The 24989-nt window shown below is 38.7% G+C and overlaps 2 protein-coding genes across 3 annotated transcripts; both read right to left on the reverse strand.

The window, feature by feature from the left end:
- Positions 1-13: 13 nt before the first annotated feature.
- On the reverse strand, positions 14-16277 carry LOC118816698 (sterile alpha motif domain-containing protein 9-like). 2 transcript variants are annotated; one of them, XM_036583230.1, is made up of 12 exons: positions 15783-16277; positions 12806-12925; positions 6951-9839; positions 6782-6828; positions 5459-5550; positions 5080-5294; positions 4751-4998; positions 3739-3879; positions 3526-3652; positions 3396-3425; positions 1635-1664; positions 14-1512 (listed from the first exon to the last, which is right to left on the reverse strand). In XM_036583230.1, the coding sequence occupies exons 3-12, from the start codon at positions 9763-9765 to the stop codon at positions 1253-1255; spliced, it is 4005 nt and encodes a 1334-aa protein (XP_036439123.1). In that variant the 5' UTR covers positions 9766-9839; positions 12806-12925; positions 15783-16277; the 3' UTR covers positions 14-1252. The 2 variants fall into 2 exon arrangements, with proteins under 2 accessions (XP_036439123.1, XP_036439122.1); XM_036583229.1 differs by lacking the exon at positions 12806-12925.
- Positions 16278-17644: 1367 nt separating this feature from the next.
- Positions 17645-22427, reverse strand: LOC118816702 (NACHT, LRR and PYD domains-containing protein 1 homolog). Its single transcript, XM_036583238.1, has 7 exons — positions 22202-22427; positions 21873-22120; positions 20763-20903; positions 20556-20682; positions 19491-19520; positions 18083-18112; positions 17645-17962 (listed from the first exon to the last, which is right to left on the reverse strand). Exons 1-7 carry the CDS (start codon positions 22338-22340, stop codon positions 17703-17705), a joined length of 975 nt encoding a protein of 324 aa, XP_036439131.1. The 5' UTR covers positions 22341-22427; the 3' UTR covers positions 17645-17702.
- Positions 22428-24989: the final 2562 nt, after the last annotated feature.

Consider the following 24989-nt stretch of genomic DNA (forward strand, 5'->3'; position numbering starts at 1 on the left):
ATCAGGAGCTCCAGGATTTACAGTAGTAAGCAGAATGTTTGTTGAAATTTTCAGAGGACAGTGAAATTTTAATGACTGAAAATTTGCTGACAGCAAAACGGAAAACAAACCACAATAAACACACCAGATGCCCATTAGACACTGGAAATCTACTTAAGTCATAAGGCAATAGACTAATCTAGATAGCAATAAAAGCTATAAAATAAAGGAAGATTCAAATACATGCACAGCCATAGTGCAAAGTGTGCCTTGATATGTACTTAACGTGTAAAAAATATTATTGACTTTCCTGTAGCCAATCACAGAAACTACGCATAGGACAACACACTAACTGTGCTACGCTTGCAAGGCTCATGGTTTAAAAGCCGCAGAAAACCTTCAACAAGCTCAGGGCGAAATAAAAAACACAAAGACAGTAATAAAGAGACAGCAGTGTTTATAAATTAAGTTTCGTAGCAAAAAGCTATTGGGACATAATAGAACTCTTGCTCAAAAAATACAGTTTGGAAAACATTAATACGGATTGCGAAGTCATACTGCAGCTACATCAAGGTATATATTGTGTAATGCCTTCTCCTGTGTGTACATCTGGCCCTGAGAGCTGAAATAGTGTAACTCTTTTGGCAAATATTCTTTTAGCTTACCTTCAAGGCCTGGCTGTGGCATCCACGATTATCAAACTCATGAACTTGGACATTTTCTTGCACAGCCTTCCCAAAAATGCATACATATGTATGATTTACACCTGAAACTGAAGGTGGAGACTTATTACGTCTGGTCCTTACTTCAAAGACCAATTCTAATTATTTTCTTAAGCTCTCCTAGCTTTCTTATATGATCAGCAGCGTTACGATCAAATAAAATACAATCAAATGTCAGTTTGGATTTTACCAGTAAAGTCTGAACCAAAGTTGCCTTGTTTAGTTGTACAAAGCTGTCATGTTTTTAGTCTTCTAACCCGCGCGTTGCACAGTTCATTCACATATGTGAGGATGTATAAAAAATCTCTCAAAATTAAAGTGCTTCACTTGAGTGTTTTTTTTCTTTGGAGAATTCTACAAAAAAGCAAGACTCCTTCCTCAGAGGACTCTTGGAAAGTTTTCCCTTCCTTCTTGACAGCATCCAGTCTCCTATTATTATCATGATGCTTCGTTAGTGCGCTCTGAAAGTCACAATCGCAGTTCAACTGGATTGATTTCTCCAAATGAGTTAAATTCACCCAAGTTTGAAACTTCTGGTGAATTCATGAAGTTCAAACTGCCTCTGCTTCAGCCAACTCTCCAACAAGGTGAGGCTCATTCTTCAGCAGGCTCAGATAAAATCTTTCCTCAATTTTCTGCCCTCCTGAGAGGAAGAAGTAGATCTTCCTCATCTGCTCCTGTGGTGTTGTACATTTCGTGATAATGGAGTACTTCTCACCACCAAGCAAGGATTTCAGATCATCTGCAATAGGGGTCACCAGTGAGACCCTCTGGATGAGAGCATTCCTGTGTTTGTTCACAAACCAAACAGCTGGAGAGAAACAAGACAAGGAAGACAAAAAAGGGAAACAGTGTGCAATGTTTAAGAAAAAAAAAGGACAAAATGTACCAAAATGTAGTAGAATATATGCTTACAATTTTAAATCAACTTACCGTATTCCTTGTGTGGATCTCTTGGTCTGTCTGCAAAAAAATTAAAACAAACACAACAGTTTATATATTGTGAAGTATACTGTTGCTGTCCAGAAAAAAAAATGTCCAAAAAGTGAGGAAAAAGGTACAGGAGAAGGTAAAAACATTCTTAACTCAAAATGGAAAAAATTAATGTAAATAGATTTTGTCCATTTCTCATGAAATTTTCTCACAATACAAAGGGCAGTTGATGTGTTTAATGACTTAGAACAGAGGTCACTAATAGGCGGACCGCGGTCCGACTCCAGACCCAGACACTGTCCTATGCGGACCTGAACCTATAACCGATAAACTATGGAGAATTATTTAATTTCGATGGGGTGGTCCTATTTTAATCTAGTCATTACTCAAAAACCCAAAGGGAAACTCACAGACCAATCGCATGCGTTGTACATATCACACGTGAGGCTACTCAGCCAATCAGATCTGTACATTACGATGAGCACTGAGACTCGAGTAAGTGACGCACGCACAGGGAGGGACGAGGCAAGAAACAGCAGTCGGAGAAGAAAGTGAGTCAGAGGGAAGTTATTTCACATGACGTGCTCTAAAAAGAGAAAACTGACAATAAATGTTGTTGAAATATCACTGAATTGTACTTTATTTGATTGATATTCAGTTGTCGACCACATAAGATGTTGATATACCTACTACTTCAGTATATAGTATATGACACTGAATCATAATGCAACTGTTGATGTTCCAGACCTTTGCTTGAGGACATTTTCTCTAACTAGACCTTACTGAATTTTAATTAAAGACCCCTGACTTAGAAAAATAAAAATGGAAAAAAATGGGGACAGCCCTTTTGGGAATTTTGGGAACCCTTAATTTCCCTGGAAAGTTTTCACGTAAAGCTCACCTATTGTGTGGCTCCACCTGGCCTATTACAATTGACTAGCACGAGCATGGGCATCTACATCTACATTTTCTCAGTACTGATGATAAGTGTTTCATTAACACACTGGGATCTTACGTTAGTCTAAACTTACGTGACTTTGGGTCACTTGGACGTGGAACATTTTACGTAAACACTAATATGTAAACGCTGTTCAGATTGAACATACTGGTTTTGGATGGACAAAGCCTAAAGGGCCTACATCATAAAAAGCTGAAATTCCTCACTTTTGAAGTACAGTGTTTCTCCTGGTGACCCACAGTACTGCTCAGTTTCGCTATTCCCTGCCCCAACACATCTGATCCAGCTCATGAAGGTCTCCACAATAAGCAGATGAGCCAGATTGTTTTTTTTTTCACAAAGCAGGATTTCTCAGTAAACTGTATAACTTAAGCCTAAACTTGAGGAAATCCTGCTTTGTTGTGGGTCACTAGGATCAGGACCAGCAAAGTCTTAAGAAGTATATAAACACTGACAAGTGTTGGTTTGTATTTTGTCACTGTCCAAAAAACAAGTATCCCCAAAATGGCAACTTTACAGGAAAAGGCAAAATGTTTTTAACATTGAAAGGACACTGATTAGCCATTTCATTAAGTACATCTCCTTGTATCTATACTCACTTTTTAAAACTGTAACATTTATCTGCTTGAAGCCATTTAACACATATGCATGAAGGGTTTGTGTAAAACATACTAATTAAAACTCCTGTGTTAAATTTCTCACAGCTTTACACCTAGAGAATCTGGATGGAAAACAAAAAAAGTCAATGTAAACTATACGACTGCACTATTTGGAGACTCAGAAAGCAGTTCATTGACACTTACCAGGAAAACTGGAAGTATGTCCATATTCCTCTAAAATAAAAGAAGGACGTAAACACAAGTGAACATAAAGTAAACCATAAAACTTGAGAAAAAAAGTCTACATTAACACAGAAACTTTTGTTGAAATTACCTGCTCGAATTTCTACATCCCATATTGATTTGTTCTCCTCATTAATCAAGTGCAGCTCAAAGTCATCTTGTGCACTTTTAATGTATATCTCAGAGTACTTGATAGGGGAGTGTCTCAGCTTCAACCTCTAACGAAAGAAAATGACAGAGAAATTTTGAATTTTTGAAACGTAACATCAGTTCAGTTATGGATTCTGGACCATTCTAAACTTACCTCGGGTTTAATTTTGGAAGAAAAGCGTTCATTTTCTTTTTTCGTTTCAATTTTGTACCAGCTCCTCATTTGTAAGGACCTTTCTGGTCCTGGTTTAGGAATTTTCACTGCATCTTTCTCCTTTTCCTGCTTGTCCACAACCTGTAGCAAGAAAAATGACAACAGAACACAAAAAACACATGATTAAAAAAAAATATCAGTACTGTAGATACTACCGCTATATACTGAGCCAGATTCATAAAACGCATCACCAGATTTACCATGACTTTAAGAGCAAATAGTGTTTCTAGTAGTAGATATTCTGGATTGCCAAAATTCAGGTTTTACAGAGAAAGACATTATTTAAAGATTCCTCTCCCACTTTCAACTGGCACTGTATTTAAAACAGCCTCTTCTTCCTGCATCAAATTCCATGTTTCACAAATCTTCCTCCTCTGTATGGAAAGTGGGTTTAGCTATTAATTCAAATAAGCAATTTAGCATGATTTAACATTAGCATAAGAGTAATTTAACATGTTGAGATTCTAATTACATGTTCAAATTGATTTTATTTTAAGCACTTTTCATCTTTTTTTTCTTTAATTTACAAGGATTTCACCAAGGAATTCAAGTTACAGACGTAAAAATGACATTTTACTTGTAACAAATTATTTCTCATTAGTCAAAACTGAAATTTTACTAGACAACATTGAATATTTCATAGTGGAATTTTAATTTTTACAATTGAATTCCTGATCAAGAAAAACAGGAAAGCAAAGCTAAAATAGTAATTACAATTATACTGTCACATAGTAAATTTGTTATAGCAATTATAATGAATCGGAAAAAGGCTTACCACCGAAACATGCTTATTATAATTCCTACAGATAAAAGAGGAATTTAAAGATGTTATACTTATAACATCTACTTAATAACTTCCTTATAATTTTGTGTGGTGTAGCACTGTTACTGCAGAATTTTATGAATCTGGTCCACTGTATCTTGCTTTGGTTTTTGTAAATATGTACTTTACCTGTATCATTTTAGGATCACAAGGCACCAAATATATGTGAAGGGTCAGGTGAGCAATCAAGGTGCGATAGATCAGCACTTCACAGTGAACTTTCACTGGGAATCCAGTTCGGACAAGAAAGCCTTTAGGCGAGAAGGTGGGGTGGAGAAGCTTGGCATGGAAGTGGGTGAGCTCACACGTCTCCAAGAACATTCCACTGTCCTGCACATCCAGCACTCTGACCTGGTCATTAAGGGAGGGGCTCGATCCTGTAGACGTAAAATGCTTTAATAACTCAACTACCAACACAATTTTGAAGTGACACTATATACCCACCCCTACAGCCTCACCTAAGCAGGCGAAATGTGGGAGATGAACTTCATTAAGCACCCCAGAGACGATGGTGATGTCAATCAAAGGCCCAAATGGTTCATACTGCATCCTTTTCAGGTCTTCAATATATGGTTCCCAGTCAGTGAAATGGTACATCAGGATAACCTCACTGTCACTGACCCAGCGGAGACCGGTCACTGAACATTCATAACTCCCAGCAGGGGAGCTGATCCTGGGAGACAAAGTGGTAAAAATAAAAGGTTTACAAAAGCTATATACCAAGAACAATATAAATCTTAAGTGTAGATTATATATCAGTAACTTATCATCCTGAAATATTAAAGGGGATTTAATGGCTAGGAGTCAACTGGAAATTCTCCTGTACCACACATATACCTGTAACATTCCTGCGTCTCACTTCCAATCATTAAAAAGTCCCCATCTTCATTCCAGACCTCAGGATGAAGCTGCTCCCAATGCACAGGATCCTTAAAAATAAGCAAGCAATTTGCAAGGTGGGACTTTACCAACAATACAGCTTCCGCTGCATATGTCCACACTCAATTTACACACGATGTTACCATTATCTGCTTACATATATATATATATACACACACACCATTTTACCTAATTAGTTCAAACTGCAGTCATGTATTAAAAAAAAAAAACAATCAAGTATTTAGATCTTAGACCTTAGGGATTATATTTTAATCTATTTAAACACAAGGCATTAACTGAGGTAGTAATAAGCTAAAAATATACAAAGTCAACATTTATAGGATACGTTCTATTGGGAGATGGCTATCCCAATTCCTAAATTTCAACAGGTGAAAATTACACTAAAAATGTTATTGTTTTTGTTAAAAAGATCTTTATGATCTTCTCTATAGTAAAGTGGAAAGATTTAGATTTATCAGTTAAACATTTAAATAAAAAAATGCATAACATGCTGTCCCACATTTCCATCGAAACACAAAGAATTTTAGTCTGTAGGCGGAGCCTTGTTTTAGCCCACGCCACTGCATTTTAGAGGAGAGCTGCCACAAGTGAAACACATATTTTCAATCTGGCTTTTCACATGCAGCCTAAATTTTTAGAATGTGACAAAATACCCTGCTGTATCTTTAGGGTCACTACATAAACAAAACTACATGTGAAACTGTGCACAGCTTGTTAATGTAACTCATCAATGTATATTGATATATGTGTTTTAGACTATTCGCTGTAGGCCTACTGTAATTTCATGCATGCTGCTGACCGGTCAAGCAGCCAGAGGGGTGAAGGACAAATGAAAACAATCGGTAAGGGAAGGCCACTATAAGACTTGCAGCAATGGAGCTCAGAGAATAGAAAGAATGGGACAGGAAAGTTTGTTGATGAGGTGAACCCAGTAGAGCTTAATGGCATGAAACATGGGCAGCACCACTGTAGCACAGTTGGTGCAAAACTTTGTCACAATAAACAGAAAACAGAAGTGGAAGTATGTGGGACGTTAGATAGAAGGGACAAAGCATTTTACGTAAAGTTTTACTTAATAACACCATTATACTGTAATACCAATATAACACATGAAATCAACAAATGAAATGATTATGACTGGACGTATCAGTCTCCTGACCTGGATCACTGAGCAATGATTTCTAAATGGGGCTGACAAGCCATAAATAACTTAATTCAAAAATGTGAAGTCTGTAGATTGTATATAAATTCAATTCTCACCTGTAACTCAGCACAAGTGTAGCAAGTGGGAAGTGGCCTGCAATGATCTATATAAAAAAGTAATAATAAAAAATACTAAGACAATTGCTTAACCACATATAACCTTATATACTTAATGAGCAAATACAAATTGTTTATATGCCCAACATAATTTAGAATTAAATCCTACTTAAGTGTGTTTGGGATTCCATGAATTTGTCCTCTTGTGTTCCTTCACTGTCATGCTCAAATCTGAGATCATAAGCCACAGGTCCTTTGATGGTAAAGCCAAGGAAGAAGGAAGCAGGACCTTGATACAACACAAAAGCCTGGTCTGAATAGATGGCGATCTCTTTGTCTTCAACATAAGCAAACAGCTGCTGTTTTCTGAAAACTCCACGGACGCGGAGTAGAAGTTTCTGGATGCCACTGTCCCTCCATAGCTGTCCATTTCCCCAGTCCAGTCTGGCCCATGTTTGTCTTCTCTGCTTAGGATTTTTTCTGTGCTTTGTATGGACATTGTGAACTTTCCAGCTGTGGACCAGCCTCTTCAAGCCTGTCTCCTGTCCCAGGAAAAAAAGAGGCCTCAGGTACCTGGACCGAAGGTGCTTTTCATACTTTTGATCAAAAGCTGTCTTCATATTCTCAACAGTACTACCCAAGTCTATGCTGTAGTGTAAGTTCTGATGATGTTTCACATCTGGCCAAAACAGGAGCAGAACAAGGAGGAAGAATTCTGGACTTTGGTAGAGATTCTGCTTCTCTACAAATCTCCACAGAATGCCTCTGAGAGCTGTCAGTGTCCGCAGTACTTGAGATGTCTCGTCTTTGTTGCTGAGCACGATGTTTGAGAGAATGTAGTTCATGGCAGCATTCACATCAGACATTCGCTCTTCATGCTTTTTTCTAGCGTACTCTGTGAGGCGCTCCAGAAAGCTGCTAGAAAAGCCTCGATTGAGACAAGAGAATAGGCCAGGAAAGCTTCTGTCCATTATGGAATGACAGGAACGGGCAGGCTTTGAGTGCCGAAGCAGATACCTGCTGTAACAAATATCAACATCGTCTTGCAAGTGTGATAGTTCAGATTTGTATCTGCTGGGTTTGGAGTAGATCAGGTAGCTCTCAAAGAACGCATGTTTCCTTTCTACGTTATGCTGTAGGTTTTCAATGAGGTCTTCATAGGCTAAGATCTTTTCTGCTTCTGGCAGGACACAAATGGATTCTTTTCCTGCGAGAACATCATACCACCTTTGATCGATTTTGGTCAGCGAGTCAAAAATATATTTGGCTACTTGAATATAACCAAAAAGTCCACTGCAGTTGAAAGTATGTGATACTTTCTTTGACTGAGCATTTGAGGTGTTCGGATCTTGCTCATTTTCAGCTGCCTCTTCTTCTTCTCTGAATGCTTTTATGGCTAACTCTGCTACTTTTAAAATTTTTGGAGCAGGTGATCCACTGTATATGCACATCCTCAAGTGTTTTTTGTGAATTTGTCCAAGTGTGTCCCTGAGGAAAGAGTTTTGGGGATCACGGGCAATGGCTTTACATGCCTGATGCTCAGCCTCATCAAATTCATGGAGCACGATGTAGAGGAAACGAGCAAAAGCTTGTGGGAAAAAGGCATCCTTTTCAAATGTAGTTGTGGCAATTTCAAACAATTCCTCACACATCTTTAAATCACTATCATCTTTTATATCTAAAATGAGTCTGGAGAACATCTCTTGGTGATCCTCCATGGTTTCTCTCTTAATTAGCAAACTTTTGATCATTTTCACCATATATGGAGGCTCATTTGGTTTGCAGGACTCAAGAAAACTTTTAGCTATTTCTCCTTTGGTTATGCCAGCTTCAGCCAGTATCTTCAGGCATTCATTGGCAATCATTGGATGAGCTAATCGAACACACTCACTCTTTGTCTCATCTCTTGAAAACATAACCATGAGATTCATAAAAGGCTCCATGTCTTTCTTAAAATGCACAGTGTTGGTATCAGGGGGTATCTGTAGTGCCATGTTTGTTCCAGGAATCATATGTGGGGGATCCTGCAATGTTGTCATTTCGCCTGTCGTTTGTTCAGAGATTGTACGTTGAGGGTTTAGGAAATCCTGACATCGAGACAGCGGCAGAAAGGACCCAGGAACATATGAATTTAACAGTGCCAAAACTGAGAAAAGTTCAGTGTTGCAAGCTGTTTTATTCCTCTTCACATAGTCCTTGATTTCTTTGATTGAGCTGAGATTCGCCACGTACTTCTTGCTGAAATTGTTCCTCATGAGATTAAATCCATGAAACAGCTTCAGTTCTTCATCACTGTGACTCAGTTTCATCTCTGCTTCCTTTAGTGCAAAGTTGCGCAGCTCTTCACGAGAGAGTTTGTTTTTCAGGTTTAGGGGGCCGTCAGCCATGTTGGTGAGCTTTCTCTTTGCATTTAACAGGATGGCCACTGGGACATCTGCACTTATTCCTCTCTTAACAATTTCCATGTTTAAATTTTCCATTAAATTTCCTTCGCTGGAATTGTCATCTAGCAACAGTAGTGTTCTTTGGTCATTTGGACCCCCTTCTTCAAAGAGTTTGATGATGTGGTCTGCAATGACTGCTGTTTCAGTACTGACTGGCTTTATGGTGGCACATTTGAAGTCCTTCCTCAAATCCCAAAGAACCTGCATGGCCAGCGTAGAACCTCCACTTCCTGGATGGTGATGAAGTTTAATACCGGAGACTGTACGTCTCCTTTCTTGGCATTTCATAATCTGTTTTATAACATCATTGTAGCCATTCCTCCTCACTAAGGGTGTGTTTTGCTCCTCTGCAATATAATAGCTAATCCATTTGGGTGGAGATCCTTTGAAGAAATCTGACAAAGTCTGTTGGTGTTCTAGTTCTGTTAGATTTCTGTAAAGTTTGTCCAGAAAATCATCCAACAGTGCCAGAGGAGTATTAGGATCGCCATGTACTTGGCTCCCAGCTAACCCAGCTGAAGACGATATGATGTCCTCCATTCCTAGACAGATGTATCACAATGGATGTTGACTGCTCAAGTGATGTTACATCAAAACAGATGTGAGGAATGCATCTGTGAACAGATTATGAGAGACACTGAATCATAATGAACGTTACTGGTCAGTCTGTTTCTTCTAACAACAGAACAATAGTGCTGGTAAAAGGACTAAATGAGCTTATACTTGTCTGAAATTCATAGGCCAAGCTCTGTATGCAGTTCACTAACAATTATAATTTCTAAATTTGTTTACATTTATATTCATGTAATCATGACAGCTAAATCACAGTTAAGTGCTAAGTGAATTTTTCTTCTCATGACTGGATTCAAAACCATTTTATTCAATTATGTGTACATTTATGTAGTCATGTAAAAAGTGAAAGAGGACCATTCAGGTGGTGAGAAGCTGACTTCAAATGACTGTTTGAGAACAAATGATTTATTGGTGGCCAACATTGGAATAAAATGAATGCTGCTCTCAAACAGGGCTATTTCTTTATCTTTTATCTTCTTTAGCTTAATCCCTTATCCAAGCATAATCCAAGCAGTCTTCAGAATTGAGTTGGAGAAATTAAAATGCATGATTCAGTCAACATTTAATACAATGTTCAAACAGCAGGGGTAAACAACTTCTGCATCATTATTCAGAGATCGTTAATGTACGTTTTTACTGTGCAAGCAAACAAACTCATTTTGAGATGTGTCAAGGTGAGAGTGACACATGCTGTGCCAGAGGTTGACTTGTCAATGTCCCAGTCAAAGTCAAAGGGTGAAAGTCAATGTGTCTCCTAGTGAACCGTCACTCTACAATATATTTATGTAACAAATGTTATGACATCGAAAGGCACAACCTAACATCAAGCAAATGGTAACAACTTTAATGTGTTATAGTGTAGTTAACCCTAACCCTTGTATTCCCCCAGCAACATTAACAAATGTTGACAGATACATGACCAGCATTTCTTAAGATTTACCCAGAAGACCATGAAGGTAGCATTTATGATTACTGAGCTGTGTGTATAATAGTGACATCTCTAACATCCCATTACAGGCAAAGTGCCAAATCACTCATTCTCAAAATCACCATTAAAAATAAAAATATTTGGTGATGTAATTTCTGACCCCATCAAAGTCAAGAAGTTTTTTTTTATTATTTTACACTTCACAATGTCCCTCAAATATGCCAGTGTTATACGACTCTCTTGATTCATTGAGCTAACCCAAAATTAAGGAGACTTTTGCCAAGGACATGACAGTTCAATATCCTTTCTTCTTCTCCGTTCAACTCTCTGAGTATCCCTTGACCCTGAAAAAGCTTTCGATAGGATGGAATGAGGCTGTCTGTCCTTCGTTTTAGATCAATTTGGCTAAAATTAGATAATTTTATCCAATGGATCCTACAGACATTAACTATCTGGCTAGGCAGTCAAGTGAGACTTGGGGGCATTACACCCCAAAGAGTAGTCCATAAACTTTACTCTAAGCAGACGACTTTCCTCTATACATTTCCAACTCCACCTCTCCCCTCCCACCAATATTAGAAAATTTTGAACACCACAGCCATACGTACAAAGCATGGTAATTCATGCAGAGCAACTCCATAAAAGATGCCTCCAATATATGTTTCTCCAACAGAGTCTAAAAAACTCTAATCTGATGTAAAGGTCACTCAGTGACCTCAGACATCTCATCTCAGGCAACAGCATTAAGACTGATTGGGACAAAGTGTACAAAAGAGTGATGAAGCGAAAGCCCTACTGAAGAGTTAATGCCACATCATACACTGACGAGAATTCATTACACAGTGAAAACCGGATTTTTCCTTCTGATCAAAGGGAAATATTTCTGCAGTTCACTCCCCAAAAATAAATAAATAAATAAAATTATTTATTTATTTCATGAAACCAAGGTCTAAATCATCTTAAATATTAAGTTTAACTGCTTAAGAATGACTGATGTAAGCTGAAATACTGAGTATAAATACAACTCTTTGAATAATATTTTATAACTAAAGATCGATTTATAGATTTTTTAACCCTATATTTTCTCAGCATGAACTAATTAACTAGTTAATAAGATTTTGTGTCAGATGTGTTGGATGTGGTGTTGCCGGACCAGCAATGGAAATGTCACGTGACCCTCACCCCGCGCATACATGCATATCGCTGCCGTCGGAAGAAAACCTTGTATCTCCATTTTTGTTGTTTTTCAGTTTTTCTGGTTCCATTGACTTACATTAAAAGTAACGTTTTTCCTTCTCCTGTAAAGTAACCATTTTGGAGATACAAGGTTTTGTTTGTGTGTGTGTATGTGTGTGTGTGTGTGTATATTTGGATCAGTGTTCTGACATTTTTCTAGAAACAGGTGAAAGTTTTCTACTTTACTTTTTGTTTGCTATTGTTCACTTGTAGGGGTGCAACAATTCTGAAACCAAGACCGAAACTGCGATACAAACGTGCATGGTCTCGCATCGTGGTTTTGTTTTCTAGAACTGCGACAAAAGACTGTGGACGTATGCATCATGGTTTTGGTCTTGGTTTCATGATGGTTACACCCCAATAAGTGAACAATAACAATCCCAACTCGCTGCCACCGCTCCTAGTGCAGCGTGTTCAGCTCTCATTATGTTACTAATGCAAGAAAACTAATTTTAGTTCCGTTAATATTAGTTTAGCTTTACTGTTACACCAGTATGCACATAAATGCAGATAACACAACATACAAACACTGGAAAACACACTGATTCCCTCACCTCTCGGGAAATGAGTTGCAACCTGAGGCAAGTTAGTCCAGTTTATTGTCAAAGGAGCAGATATCAGATTGTAATGAGTTAAAGGGGGAAAACAGAGTCTCTTGGCGTTAGCCTTTAGCCTAGCATGGAGACCAGCTGGATATCTATGTGCAGCGCTCCTCACTCAGCCAGCTGCTTCAGGCAATGCTGCAGTCTTTTCCTACAAGTCATTAAAAGGGATAGTACCCACCATCCTTACCACCTTCTACAGAGGCACTATAGAGAGCATCCTGAGCAGCTGTATTACTACCTGGTTTGGGAATTGCACCACCTCCAACCGCAAGACCCTCCAGCGAATAGTGAGGACAGCTGAAAAGATCATCAGGGTCTCTCTTCCCTCCATCACGGACATTTACACCACACGCTGCATCTGAAAAGCCACTAGCATTATAAACGACCCCACACACCCCTCACACCAACTATACGCTCCTCTGCAATCTGGTTGAAGGTACCGCAGCATTCGGGCCCTCACAGCCAGACTGGGCAACAGTTTCTTTCCACAAGCCATCAGATACCTCAACTCTCACGGCTGAACTGAAGGACACCCAAATGGACATACACACACACAGAGGTGTAAGTAATGAATTACATTTACTCTCGTTACTGTAACTGAGTACAGTTTTCCCTGTAACAGTACTTTTCAGAGTAGAATTAAATCATAGTACTTGAGTTCATTTTTAATGAAATACTTTTACTTCGCTACTTTATTTTTCATAACGTTACAAAGTAAAAATAAATTATGACCATATCAGTTCAGAAACCAAAACAAACGAAGCGCGGTTAAATTTAAAAGATTCACCAACCAAAAAACAGCAGCTCCGGCAGGAAAAACACTACAGAGATGTCCAGTTTAGTGGAGAAGGACAGAGGAGAACTGAACCAGCTCACATGAGGAACAGACCGCGACCAAATGGTCATCTGTATTCATTTAACATGAGCTAAAGAAAACAGCGTTATTATCAGCGACCAAACACGAAACCTGCTGAGATCCGCTCTCACAGCTCAACTCCAGCCCGAGGGAGTGTTAGCCGAGCTAGCTGATCCGAACTAAACAGGTACCGTGTTTACGATTTTCTTCTGTCTTTTAAAATGCTTCTCTTTATTAAACTTGAAATCTGCTGCGTATATTTTATTACAGTGTCTCTCAGCTACTTTAGTTAACAGGTGTCGCCCACAGCCCACAGTTTACTGTTTAAAATACAGCCAAGTTTAGCTGCTGTTTTGGAGATAAACGGTCGTGAACGGCTGTGAGACAAGAAATCTAGTCTAATACAGGCTCTTTATCAACTATGCACAGGGATTCTGTCACGCTGTTGACTGGCCTGATCTGATCCCTCCCCACCTCCCCGCCCTCTCTCTCTCTCTCTCTCTCTCACCCCCCTCTGCCTCAGTGTTTGTCTTTAACTGTGAGAGGCTGTGAAGCTGTTTAACTGTGAAATGCAGTAATAATGTCTGATTCTGTGTAAAGTGATCAGCATGACTACCATTAAAATATATTATCAGTGAAAATATACAGTTTGAAGGCTGAGTCCAGGGTGCTGATGGGCAGCAGGACTCTCACTAAAATTACATTATTAATTAAGCAATCTACTCATAATTTTGACTTCTAAAATATTTTACTGGAAAAAGATAAAGTAGGACATCTTATATAATCATCTAACCATGAAACACATGCAGTTTAATGTAAACCTTGCTCCTTAAACAGTTCTCAGAAAGGTGTGTAACTACACTAGCAGAGTGAACTGTGTTCAGTCTGTCAGAACTTTAGCTTTAGTGTTTTTCTGTACAGATTATTTCCAGCGATGTAGCCGAGTCAGCTCAGAAATATGTTCTGGTTGTACTTATTTACTCTTACTTGAGTCATTTTATTTACTAATACTTTTACTTGTACTTGAGTACATTTTGGATGTAAAACAGCATTGTTTTTAATTTTACCATTCCACCAGAATGTAACTGCTGCACCGTTTGAGGTGAAAATTCCAGGGAAAATTAGAATTTTTTTCTTTGTACCATTTTTGCCAGGCTCAGAGAAGCCACTGGGGGCTTTACATACACTCATCTTTATGCTGTTTGGGTTAGAAAGCGATTTTGACATGTCTTCGAAACCATAGAGAACCCTGTTAGATTTTGTGCTCATGTGTGTGTAAAACAAGCAAGTTCTGCCTAAAAAAAGATGGACTAAGACAAGGTTAAATATGAAGCATTTAGCAGGTAATAACAGCTATAATTTATAGCAAACATGCTGTATTTTAGAAGTTTCTTAAGTGATGCTATTTTTACTTAACACACGCAAACAACATGTACTTCATTAGTTACCATTACTGTCTTAAAACAAATAAAGCACCAAGAGGTGAATTTGGACCTGTCTAAAATTCTACTGCAGCATCCACTAGAACACAGAAGATTAATAGCTGCTTTTTATGTCTTTAACAACCAGATGCCACTATTGTGTTTTTTTTTATGGAGGCCTCACCCAGTATAAGGAAATGTCAGGCTACATACAGTTAAGAAAAGCAATGCACAGCAAACAAAGGCATTTATTTAGTTTTACCTTTGCATTAGTTTTACCTCTGGGACTGTGAGTACAATTGCATGCACGTTTATGCTACAGACACATAGATAGACATATAAATAGATAGACAGACATATAAATAGATAGACAGATAGATAGATACATTTACATTTATGCCGTAGTATAAGGAGAGGCAATTCTGGTCCTGGAGGGCAAAAGTCCCCATAATTTGATGGTTTACCTACTCAAACACGCCTACTAAACCTGCTCATTAAGGGGAGGTTGAAATCAATTTCACAGGAAAATCAACAAACTGAGCCCCCCAGTATCTGAATGTACACCCCTGCTGTAGTACAATATGTAACAACAGCTCTATATCACTTGAACAGTGTCAGCTACATTTGTGTCTGAATGTAAAGGCTTTTGCTTTGTCACTAACAAGCAAAGTTAAGGGCTGCAATAACATGTCTGAAATGTCTATAATTGCTGTTCAACCACAACTATTACAAAAACGGGGAAAAGTTTCCAACCACAGATACAAGGCATTTCCTGGAAAGTGTTACATCTACTTTTTGCTGGATAAAACATGTTAAGTACAACATTTTCGTATCTGGTGATTGAAAGAACAATAAAATGAAGTAATAAGCGTGTTATAGGCCAAATGTAAAGTGTCAAGCACATTTAGTCAGTCTTATAAAGTGAAATGACTACTTACATTTTTCATTGGAGAATGTAGTCCAGCAACACCAGTCTGCCCATCAAGTCTCAATCTGTGTTGTATAATGACTTTTTAAACCCATCTGAAAAATAAAATATGATATAGCAGCTCAGTTGGCATCTGTGGCAATAACAGAGACGAAATGGAGGCAATTTCCAGTTCATACTACAAGGAAGTTCACAGTGATTGGCTGGTTCTTATACTATGAGGTGCCATTCATTCATTTCATCAATCAGAGTTCAGAGCAGAAGATTTGAAAGTAACATCAATGTCACGTAAACAGATACGAGGAAAAAGTTATCCAGATGTAGCTGACCGAATGCCCAAGCTGCTGTGTAGAGCTCGAGGCATGTGGTGCTCAGACGAAGCTTTCTTTTCATGCAAATCTGATTTCTCTGCGGGTGCCACTCCAGATCAAGGAGCCGGAGATGTGATTGACATTTCCATCGTCCAATGAGGACGAGCGGTTGGTTTCTCTGGTTCAGCAGAAAGTAACCGGCGAAAAGTTGATCATAAAGAAAACAAATGTTATCAAACATATTTAAAAATGTATGAATATTTCACTTATAAATATCTGGCCATTTACTTATTTATTATTTGTGATAAACACGTCGAGCCTTCCATATTAGAATATTAGAAAACCATACATGTCGAGTGAAATATAGTAAATTACGACTGATCCGATTTTCCACGGTCAGACAGTAGACCTACACTTCACTAGGGGTGGGCACAGAGGGGCTTTTTGAAGCAGAAACGCATTTGAAGAGGAGGGCTCGGGGCGGACAAACAGATCAACCTCGCCATCTGCTGGTCAGTGAAAGATACTACACTTTCACTTCAATGACCAGGCAGAAAACAGAAAGTTAGCGAGACCAGATTGCAATACAGTGGTTTTTCTCTCGATATATATAGCGAGGCACCTGTTAAACCATTAGGACCCTTTACATTGTGATATCAACCCATCAAAAAAGCCAAAACACATCACAAAACCATTAACGGTTGGATGACACAGAAAGGCCTCAGGCTGTCGCATCAGGCGTCAAACATTTGGCCTTCACTGATGTGAATTTGAGGGAATGTTGGCTGAGTTTGTCAGACAAGCTCAACTCAGGAGGAGCTAAAATAACTCTAAAAGAGAGAAAGAGGTCCAGCATCTTCTACCTCAGAGCTTATAGGCCTTTTCAGCATCTTCTACCTCAGAGCTTATAGGCCTTTTCAGCATCTTCTACCTCAGAGCTTATAGGCCTTTTCAGCATCTTCTACCTCAGAGCTTATAGGCCTTTTCAGCCTCTTTTACCTCAGAGCTTATAGGCCTTTTCAGCCTCTTTTACCTCAGAGCTTAAAGGCCTTTTCAGCCTCTTTTACCTCAGAGTTTCAGTGAGAGTGCAACTGCTCAGCTGTAATTAGTTAGCATAGTTAGCTCAGTAACTCACATTGACCTCGATACAGTTTTAATGAACTGTTAGCCTTTTAGCTGACCTTACTGCATTATTTAGCTGGACAAAACTCACCAGTGAATGCAACACTTTCCAGTTAAAACAGGTTCCATGGCAACGCTTATACCACAGATGCTTGTGTATGAGGCAGAGAAAGGCATATACGTGACCAATTAAAGTGATTTGCTTAAGCTGCGTCCTAATTTTCTCATATGATTAGCACCATTACAGTGTGAATAAATAATCCCATTTACAAAGTGCTCAGCTCTTTGGAGATTCCTACAAAGAGACAAGGCTCATTTCTCAGAAGACTCTGTGAAAATGTCCTGCTCCCTGCTTTAGCTAGAACACAGTGCTGGCCCCCACAAACTAACAGCTTCATTAGTGCGCTCTGAAAGTCACAACCGTAGTTCAGATGGATCGATTTCTCCAAATGAGTGAAATTCACCCAAGTTTGAAATTTCTGGTGAATTCATGAAGTTCAAACTGCCTCTGCTTCAGCCAACTCTCCAACAAGGTGAGGATCATTCTTCAGCAGACTCAGATAAAACCTTTCCTCAATTTTCTGCCCTCCTGAAAGGAAGGAGTAGATCTTCCTCATCTCCTCCTGTGGTGTTTTACATTTCGTGATAATTGAGTACTTCTCACCACCAAGCAAGGATTTCAGATCATCTGCAATAGGGGTCACCAGTGAGACCCTCTGGATGAGAGCATTCCTGTGTTTGTTCACAAACCAAACAGCTGGAGAGAGAGAAAGAGAGAGAGAGCAAAGAAAAGTAAAGAGAAACAGCATACAAGAATTTACCAAAAATAAATGCTAAAGTAGTTTGAATGAATAAATTTACATTATTATCAACTTACCATATTCCTTGGACAGATCTCTTTGTCTGTCTGCAAAAATGAAGCAAAAACACACCAGTTTGTATATTGTGAAGCATTTTTTGTTATGCAGAAAACAAGGGCCTTCATTATACCTTTATGTGGGGGGTAAACAGACTTAGATCTCAAGATGTCTCGTTCAGGATATCCAGTTTGATAGATCTGGTCTAATTGGGGTTTTCATTTTAAAGCACAGGCGGCACGGTGGCGCAGTGGGTAGCGCTGTCGCCTCACAGCAAGAAGGGCCAGGGTTCGATTCCCGGCGGGGCGGCCAGGGTCATTTCTGTGTGGAGTCTGCGTGGGTTTCCTCCGGGTACTCCGGTTTCCTCCCACAGTCCAAAAACAAGCAGTCAGGCCAATTGGACATGCTAAATTGCCCCTAGGTGTGAGTGTGTGTGTGACTGTGTATGTCTGTCTGTCTGCCCTGCGATGGACTGGCGACCCGTCCAGGGTGTATCCTGCCTTCCGCCCAATGACGGCTGGGATAGGCTCCAGCACCCCACCGCGACCCAGAAGGATAAGCGGTTTAGATGATGTATGTATGTATGTATGTATTTTAAAGCACACCCAGTCTGTGGCTTCATCTGTCCTATCACAATTGACTAGCATTAGCGTGCTACTCTTTGTGCATTTAAAATTTATAGTAAGTATGCAAAATATGTATGCAAAAGTTTAGGCACACCTGGCCAAATTGCATATTTTGTTGATTTCTGAAGGACGTAAACACAACCTCCACAGACCACTATTTTAAAAAGCAACATTTTTCTGCAAATGTCAGTAAACAGTTACTTCATATTTGATTAACTTCAAACAAAAAGAAAAACTAATTAAAGTAACTGTGGCATGGACAAAAGTTTGGACACCTATCGTATATATAACAGCATAGGCTTTTTTTGCAGCCAGCTGTTTTTTTTTCACGTTAAAAGAATTTTCACCTACTCTTTTTAGCAGAACGCATCTAGTTCTGTGATAATCTTGGGCTTTCTTGCATGCACAATATGTTCAGGATCTAGCCACAGAGTTTCAATGATGTTCAAGGCAGGAAACTGCAGGCCATTTGCTGTCATATGGGGGTTTTGCTTTGCATTTCTGTCCAGCATATGAGCAGTTCTATCTGACAGCTTTTTTTGTTTTTTCAAATCTTGCCTTGACTTCCACAGTTCCCCTTAACTGCCATTTCTTAATGATATTTTGGAGAGTGGAAATTCTGAGCTGGAAACACTTTGATATCTTTTTATAGCTTTCTCTGCTTTATAGGTGTTGATTAATTTCATTAGCATTAGCATTAATTTCATTTGGCCTAAATTTTCCGTATAGAGTATCTGGACAGAGAACAGAAGAAAGCCATTGCTCATTCTATGACTGTGCTAGGCAGTTTATTGACACTTACCAGGAAAACTGGAAGTCTTTCCATATTCCTCTAAAATAAAAGAAGCAAGCAAATATTGTTAAGAAATAAAACAAATACATAACTTTGGGGGGGGGACTGTCAACAATATTCTGAAAAAAATATTTACATCCTCCTGATTTGAAATATAAGACAAAGAGAACATAAAGAAACAACAAAAAAAAACAATTGTTAAATGATCATATCATTTATTAAAGGAATAAAGTTTTGCAACACTTATACCACCTATGTGAAAAAGTAATCACCCCGTCCCAAACTTAATATCTGATTATGCCACCTTTAGCACCAACAACTGCAACTAAATCCTTCCCATACCTGAAGATCAGTCTTTCACGTGGAGGAATTCCTTGTAGAATTGCTTTAATTCAGTTGTGGTAGACAGCAGAATTCATGGTTCTATCAATTAAGGCAAATCGCCCAGGCCCTGAAACAGCAAATCATCCCCACACCATCATACTACCACCACCATATTTTACTGTTGGTGTGATGTTCTTCTTGTGGAATACTGTGTAAACTTTCTGCCAGATGTAACTCGACCCCTGTCTTCCAAAAAGTTTGACTCATTGCTGTGCTCTCAGAGGAATTTTGGTTGGCCGGACACTTCTGGGAAGAACTTTGGAAATAGCTTTGTAATCCTTTTCAGACTAATATTTGAATAACTTTCCTTCTCATCTCTTCCAGAATTTGTTTTGATAGAGGCATGGTTTGTTGCTTATGAGATCTTTCAGCCTACTTTATATTGCTGGATAGGTCCTACTTAAGTGTGTAGATTCAACAGCACTCGCAGTAATCAAGCTTGGGTGTGTCTAGTTAAATTGATACCAATAAAATATCTATATAATTAGGTTAATTGGTTGCTTGAGTAAGTAAAGGGGCAATTGGTCTTGGATCTGTTTTTTTTTTCAATGAAATGGTCATTTAAACTCTGTATTTTTGTCTTTGTCTTATATGAAATTTTGTGAAAAATCTGAAATAATTACTTGTGACAAACAGTAACTGGACAATGTACTGCACCTTAACACAGAACCTGTTTGTTGTTGAAATTACCTGCTCGAATTTCTACATCCCATATTGATTTATTCTCTTCGTTAATCAAGTGCAGCTCAAAGTCATCTTTTGCATTTTTTATGTAAATCTCAGAGTACTTGATAGGGGAGTATCTCAGCTTCAACCTCTGAAGAAAGAAAGTAACAAAGAAATGTAACAAAATATAACAACAGATCTGTTACGGATTGTGAACCTTTCTAAAATTACCTCGGGTTCAATTTTGGAAGAAAAGTATTCATTTTCTTTCTTTGTTTCAATTTTGTACCAGGTCCTCATTGTTAGGGACCTTTCTGGCCCTGGTTTTGGAATTTTCACTGTGTCCTTCTCTTGCTCTTTTTTGTCCACATCCTGTAGCAAACATAAAAAAATACAAGATTTGAAAAATATCGGTATTGTAGATACATTGTACTGTGTGAAAAAGAAACTATGCATGAATATTTTTGAGTTTTCCCAACAGCTAATTTCATAGTCATCCAGAATAAGGTTCAATCGTTTACTCAATGGGTCTTATTCACCAATCATTCTTAAGAACAAATTTCTTATCGAATCCAACTTAAACAGTTTTTACAAGATTCTGATGTTCACCAAGTTTAAATGTCATGAATCTGGCGTAAACTTTTCCTTAGGACCTTTCTAAGAACAAATTTAAGAAAAATCCAAGGAAGATATTGGTGAATGAGGCTCAGTGCTAGGGTGGCAATAAAACATTACATTTTTTAAAAAAGGAAAAGCTTACATTACATTTACATCCACTGGGAGACACCATGCTATTAAGGTAACTAATGTAGCATTAGGAGTCTTGCTCAAGGACTCTTGGCTCTGCCCCAACCTCTGTCAGCTGGGTGGAGGGTAGCAGTGTTATCCACTACTCTGTACCAACTGTAGGCTAAAGACAAGAACAAGGTGCATGTATTCAATAGATATAACTAATAAAACCCCCACCCTGCTGGCCTTTAGTATAGCACAGCAGGTATTTCCTCTGTCCTCCACCTAGCAGACTGGTTAGAGTCAACACCCAGGCCAACACATCATGCTGTACCAATAAGCATCCATGAACAAGACTCCTAATGCTGCGTTATCTTACCTCTATAACATGATTTGACACTATTCTTGATAAAAGCATCTGCCTAGATATTTTTTCTCTAAAAATGTTAATGTTGGATTAACAAACAAATCTAAGTTGGTTAAGCCAATGGACCTTGAGAGCTGTTGAGAAAATGAAAAAATCTTGATGCATCATGTTGCCTTTTATGTTACACTCTATCAACAGTTTCTGCACTGTATCTAGCTTTGTTTTTCATAAAGATGTATATTTACCTGTATTATTTTTGAATCGCAAGGCACCAAATATATGTGAAGGGTCAGGTGAGCAATCAAGGTGCGATAGATCAGCACTTCACAGTGAACTTTCACTGGGAATCCAGTTCGGACAAGAAAGCCTTTAGGCGAGAAGGTGGGGTGGAGAAGCTTGGCATGGAAGCAAGTGAGCTCACACGTCTCCAAGAACATTCCACTGTCCTGCACATCCAGCACTCTGACCTGGTCATTAAGGGAGGGGCTCGATCCTGTAGACGTAAAATGCTTTAATAACTCAACTACCAACACAATTTTGAAGTGACACTATATACCCACCCCTACAGCCTCACCTAAGCAGGCGAAATGTGGGAGATGAACTTCATTAAGCACCCCAGAGACGATGGTGATGTCAATCAAAGGCCCAAATGGTTCATACTGCATCCTTTTCAGGTCTTCAATATACGGTTCCCAGTCAGTGAAATGGTACATCAGGATAACCTCACTGTCACTGACCCAGCGGAGACCGGTCACTGAACATTCATAACTCCCAGCAGGGGAGCTGATCCTGGGAGACAAAGTGGTAAAAATAAAAGGTTTACAAAAAGTATGTACTGAGAATGTTATGAACTTTTCTATATTTTATATTATGGGAGAGTGGAGCACAACCTAACGTGGGGTAAAAATGTAGCATCGATATTTTCTGTAGTTAAATAGATTTAAGCAGGAGCTGTTTTTGGTCATATTCTCGTACTCCCATAGCATCACCATCACCATTTCCACAGCAGTCATACATTTTATCGAGCTGATATGTGATTTTCTACTGATACCAGTCAAAAATAAATTTGCCAGTGTTCGACGTGGCCTCTTTCATTAATCATATTCATTTTGATGCATATGTCTTCTTGTGTTTAGGTTGGAAAGCTCGTCTCATTCAAATAACATAAAATTAGCTTTGCATTGTATTTTGCATCAATTTACCAGAATGTTTAATCCACTGTGACTGTTACAACTAACCCCTCTATCTGTTACCATTAACCCCTGTTGAATTGTTCAGAAACGGTAGGTGCTGGAAACAAAGTTAACAGTTTCATTTGTTAGCAAAATGTAAAATGTGAGTGGCACAATGTGGCAGTGTTGGAAACTGCTGAACCGGCCGGTGTGTATAACCCTAAGAAAATGAGGGGAGGCTTCATGATTGTGCATTGATAAAGTGCAGAGGCGATTCATGGGCCCCTCAGAACAAAGGCCAGAAAGCTAGTGCATAGCTTGCATACCCAGAGGACACTGCACTCGAGTAAGTAGGCCAGTTGCATCCTGTGAAAGTGGGACACTGCTTTTTGTGCCTTTGTGGTATGTGTGGCAATGTTCTTTTCCATAGAATCTAACTACTTTAAAGAGGTCAACTGCAAATTCTCCTTTAATGTACATATAACTGTAGTATTCTTGTCTGTCACTTCCAAACACTGATAATCCTCCATCTTCATTCCAGACCTCAGGATGAAGCTGGTTCCAATATACAAGGTCCTTAAACAAGCAAAGCAAACACACATATGAATACGGTTCGCAAGTTTAAACCACACCTCCAATATATGGTTGTATGTGTGTGAAATGAGTAAGTCACACAATGGGATTCTTCAAAAAACAGAAATAAGTCCAAAAACCAGAAAAGCACACGAAACAAAACACTTAGACTTGATGAAGTAACAAACAAGACATTGCAGTGAACAGAGGTAAACAGAGTCCTTACATAGCCTACTAATGAGCAACTGAACAGGTGTGTAAACCATTTCAGAACTGGCTCCTGAGATGGAGAATTCAAGGGAGTGGACAAGACAGACTGTAGGAAGTGAGAGAACTTTCAGATTGTAGGCTGGAGTTCTCCAGTTTTTTGCTTTATGTTATGCCTGGCCCAACGTTGATGCCAGTTAGCCCCCATAATAACCAAAATAGGTGTCCCAATTTCAGGAAGGACACAATTATCTTTCTAGATTATGCTGAGCTGTGGAGTTTGTACAACCCAAACATTACCCAGCTGATCTACTCACAGTCCAGACTTGACTGGCCTGATTTATAATCATAAATATGTGTAATATTTATTACTCAGCATCATGTACTGGATGCCAAATCTCTTAATGAAACATAAGGCCTTCATGTAAATTGTAATTACATTTTACAGGTAATATAATAACATTATCTTTAATATATTATTGGGGATTTTCATGAGGATGATCATATGTTATACTTTCTAAGGTTATTGGGAATTTGTTTGATTTCCAAGTTTATCGTAGTACTATTGAAACCAGTTTGGGGAACACTTAGAATGTTTTATATGGAGATGTAGTACTTCCAGTTAATATGATCACATCATGCAGACATTGCTAATTAGAAGCTAACTGCATATCAGTAGTTTGTGTGGGATAAGTTGGGGCCTCGTAATGAGGTTTTCATCACAGCAAGACGGTGTAAGTCACTGGATTGTCTATGGTTGGTGGGATACGAGTAGAGCAGAGAGCTAGCGGGTTCCTTCAGTAATATTCAAAATTGGAAGTTGCATATTTTATGGAAGTTTTCATTATTAAACTGCAACATACAAAGTAAAAAACATGCTTTTTGAATGTCATATTTAAGTCTGAGCCATGGTATTAAATGCAACGTAGGACAGTATATGTGGAAATGTACACCACCATTGGCTTAGCGCTAACATACCACCTTTGCAAATCCCTTAGAGATGGAAGCAGAAATTAACCTTACTCCAACAATGGTAATGAACAAACCATTTCACTTATAAAGTGTGAATCTACCTGCAGCAGCTCACATAACCAGACTGAGCTAACAGCTGTTTTTGCATGTAGCCTATAAATTCAACACTGTCAATACATTTGATCAAACAAGAATTAATGCATGAAAGATTGTTGTTGGGCCCTGGGGAATCTGGGACCTCCTAATTAACCTCTTGGGCCTCCTGAATATCTCAAATTCAAATTTCTGGTGATCCCTGAGAATAAAGTTAGTATGACTTTATACTGTCTGTTAGGGGAAAATAGACGCTCAAATACCAATTCAGGGAAAGGTCACTGTTTAGCTGCTTCACCCACAATGAGCTTTTGTGTTTGGTATTCTTGACAAACTAGTGAAGCA

The sequence above is a fragment of the Colossoma macropomum genome, unplaced genomic scaffold, assembly GCF_904425465.1.
Source record: "Colossoma macropomum unplaced genomic scaffold, Colossoma_macropomum, whole genome shotgun sequence".
NCBI lineage: Eukaryota > Metazoa > Chordata > Actinopteri > Characiformes > Serrasalmidae > Colossoma > Colossoma macropomum.

Excerpts from the sequence above, each read along its gene's own strand:
- LOC118816702 (XM_036583238.1), bottom strand. The coding sequence starts at position 22,340 with ATGTACCATTTCACTGACTGGGAACCGTATATTGAAGACCTGAAAAGG. Across the intron at positions 19,521-20,555 it reads GGATGTAGAAATTCGAGCAG|AGGAATATGGAAAGACTTCC; the intron begins GTAATTTCAACA and ends CTTTTATTTTAG. Across the intron at positions 17,963-18,082 it reads AGATCTGTCCAAGGAATATG|CTGTTTGGTTTGTGAACAAA; the intron begins GTAAGTTGATAA and ends CTCTCTCTCCAG.
- LOC118816698 (XM_036583229.1), bottom strand. The coding sequence starts at position 9,765 with ATGGAGGACATCATATCGTCTTCAGCTGGGTTAGCTGGGAGCCAAGTA. Across the intron at positions 6,829-6,950 it reads GGAATCCCAAACACACTTAA|ATCATTGCAGGCCACTTCCC; the intron begins GTAGGATTTAAT and ends TTTTTTATATAG. Across the intron at positions 1,665-3,395 it reads ACATACTTCCAGTTTTCCTG|ACAGACCAAGAGATCCACAC; the intron begins GTAAGTGTCAAT and ends ATTTTTTTGCAG.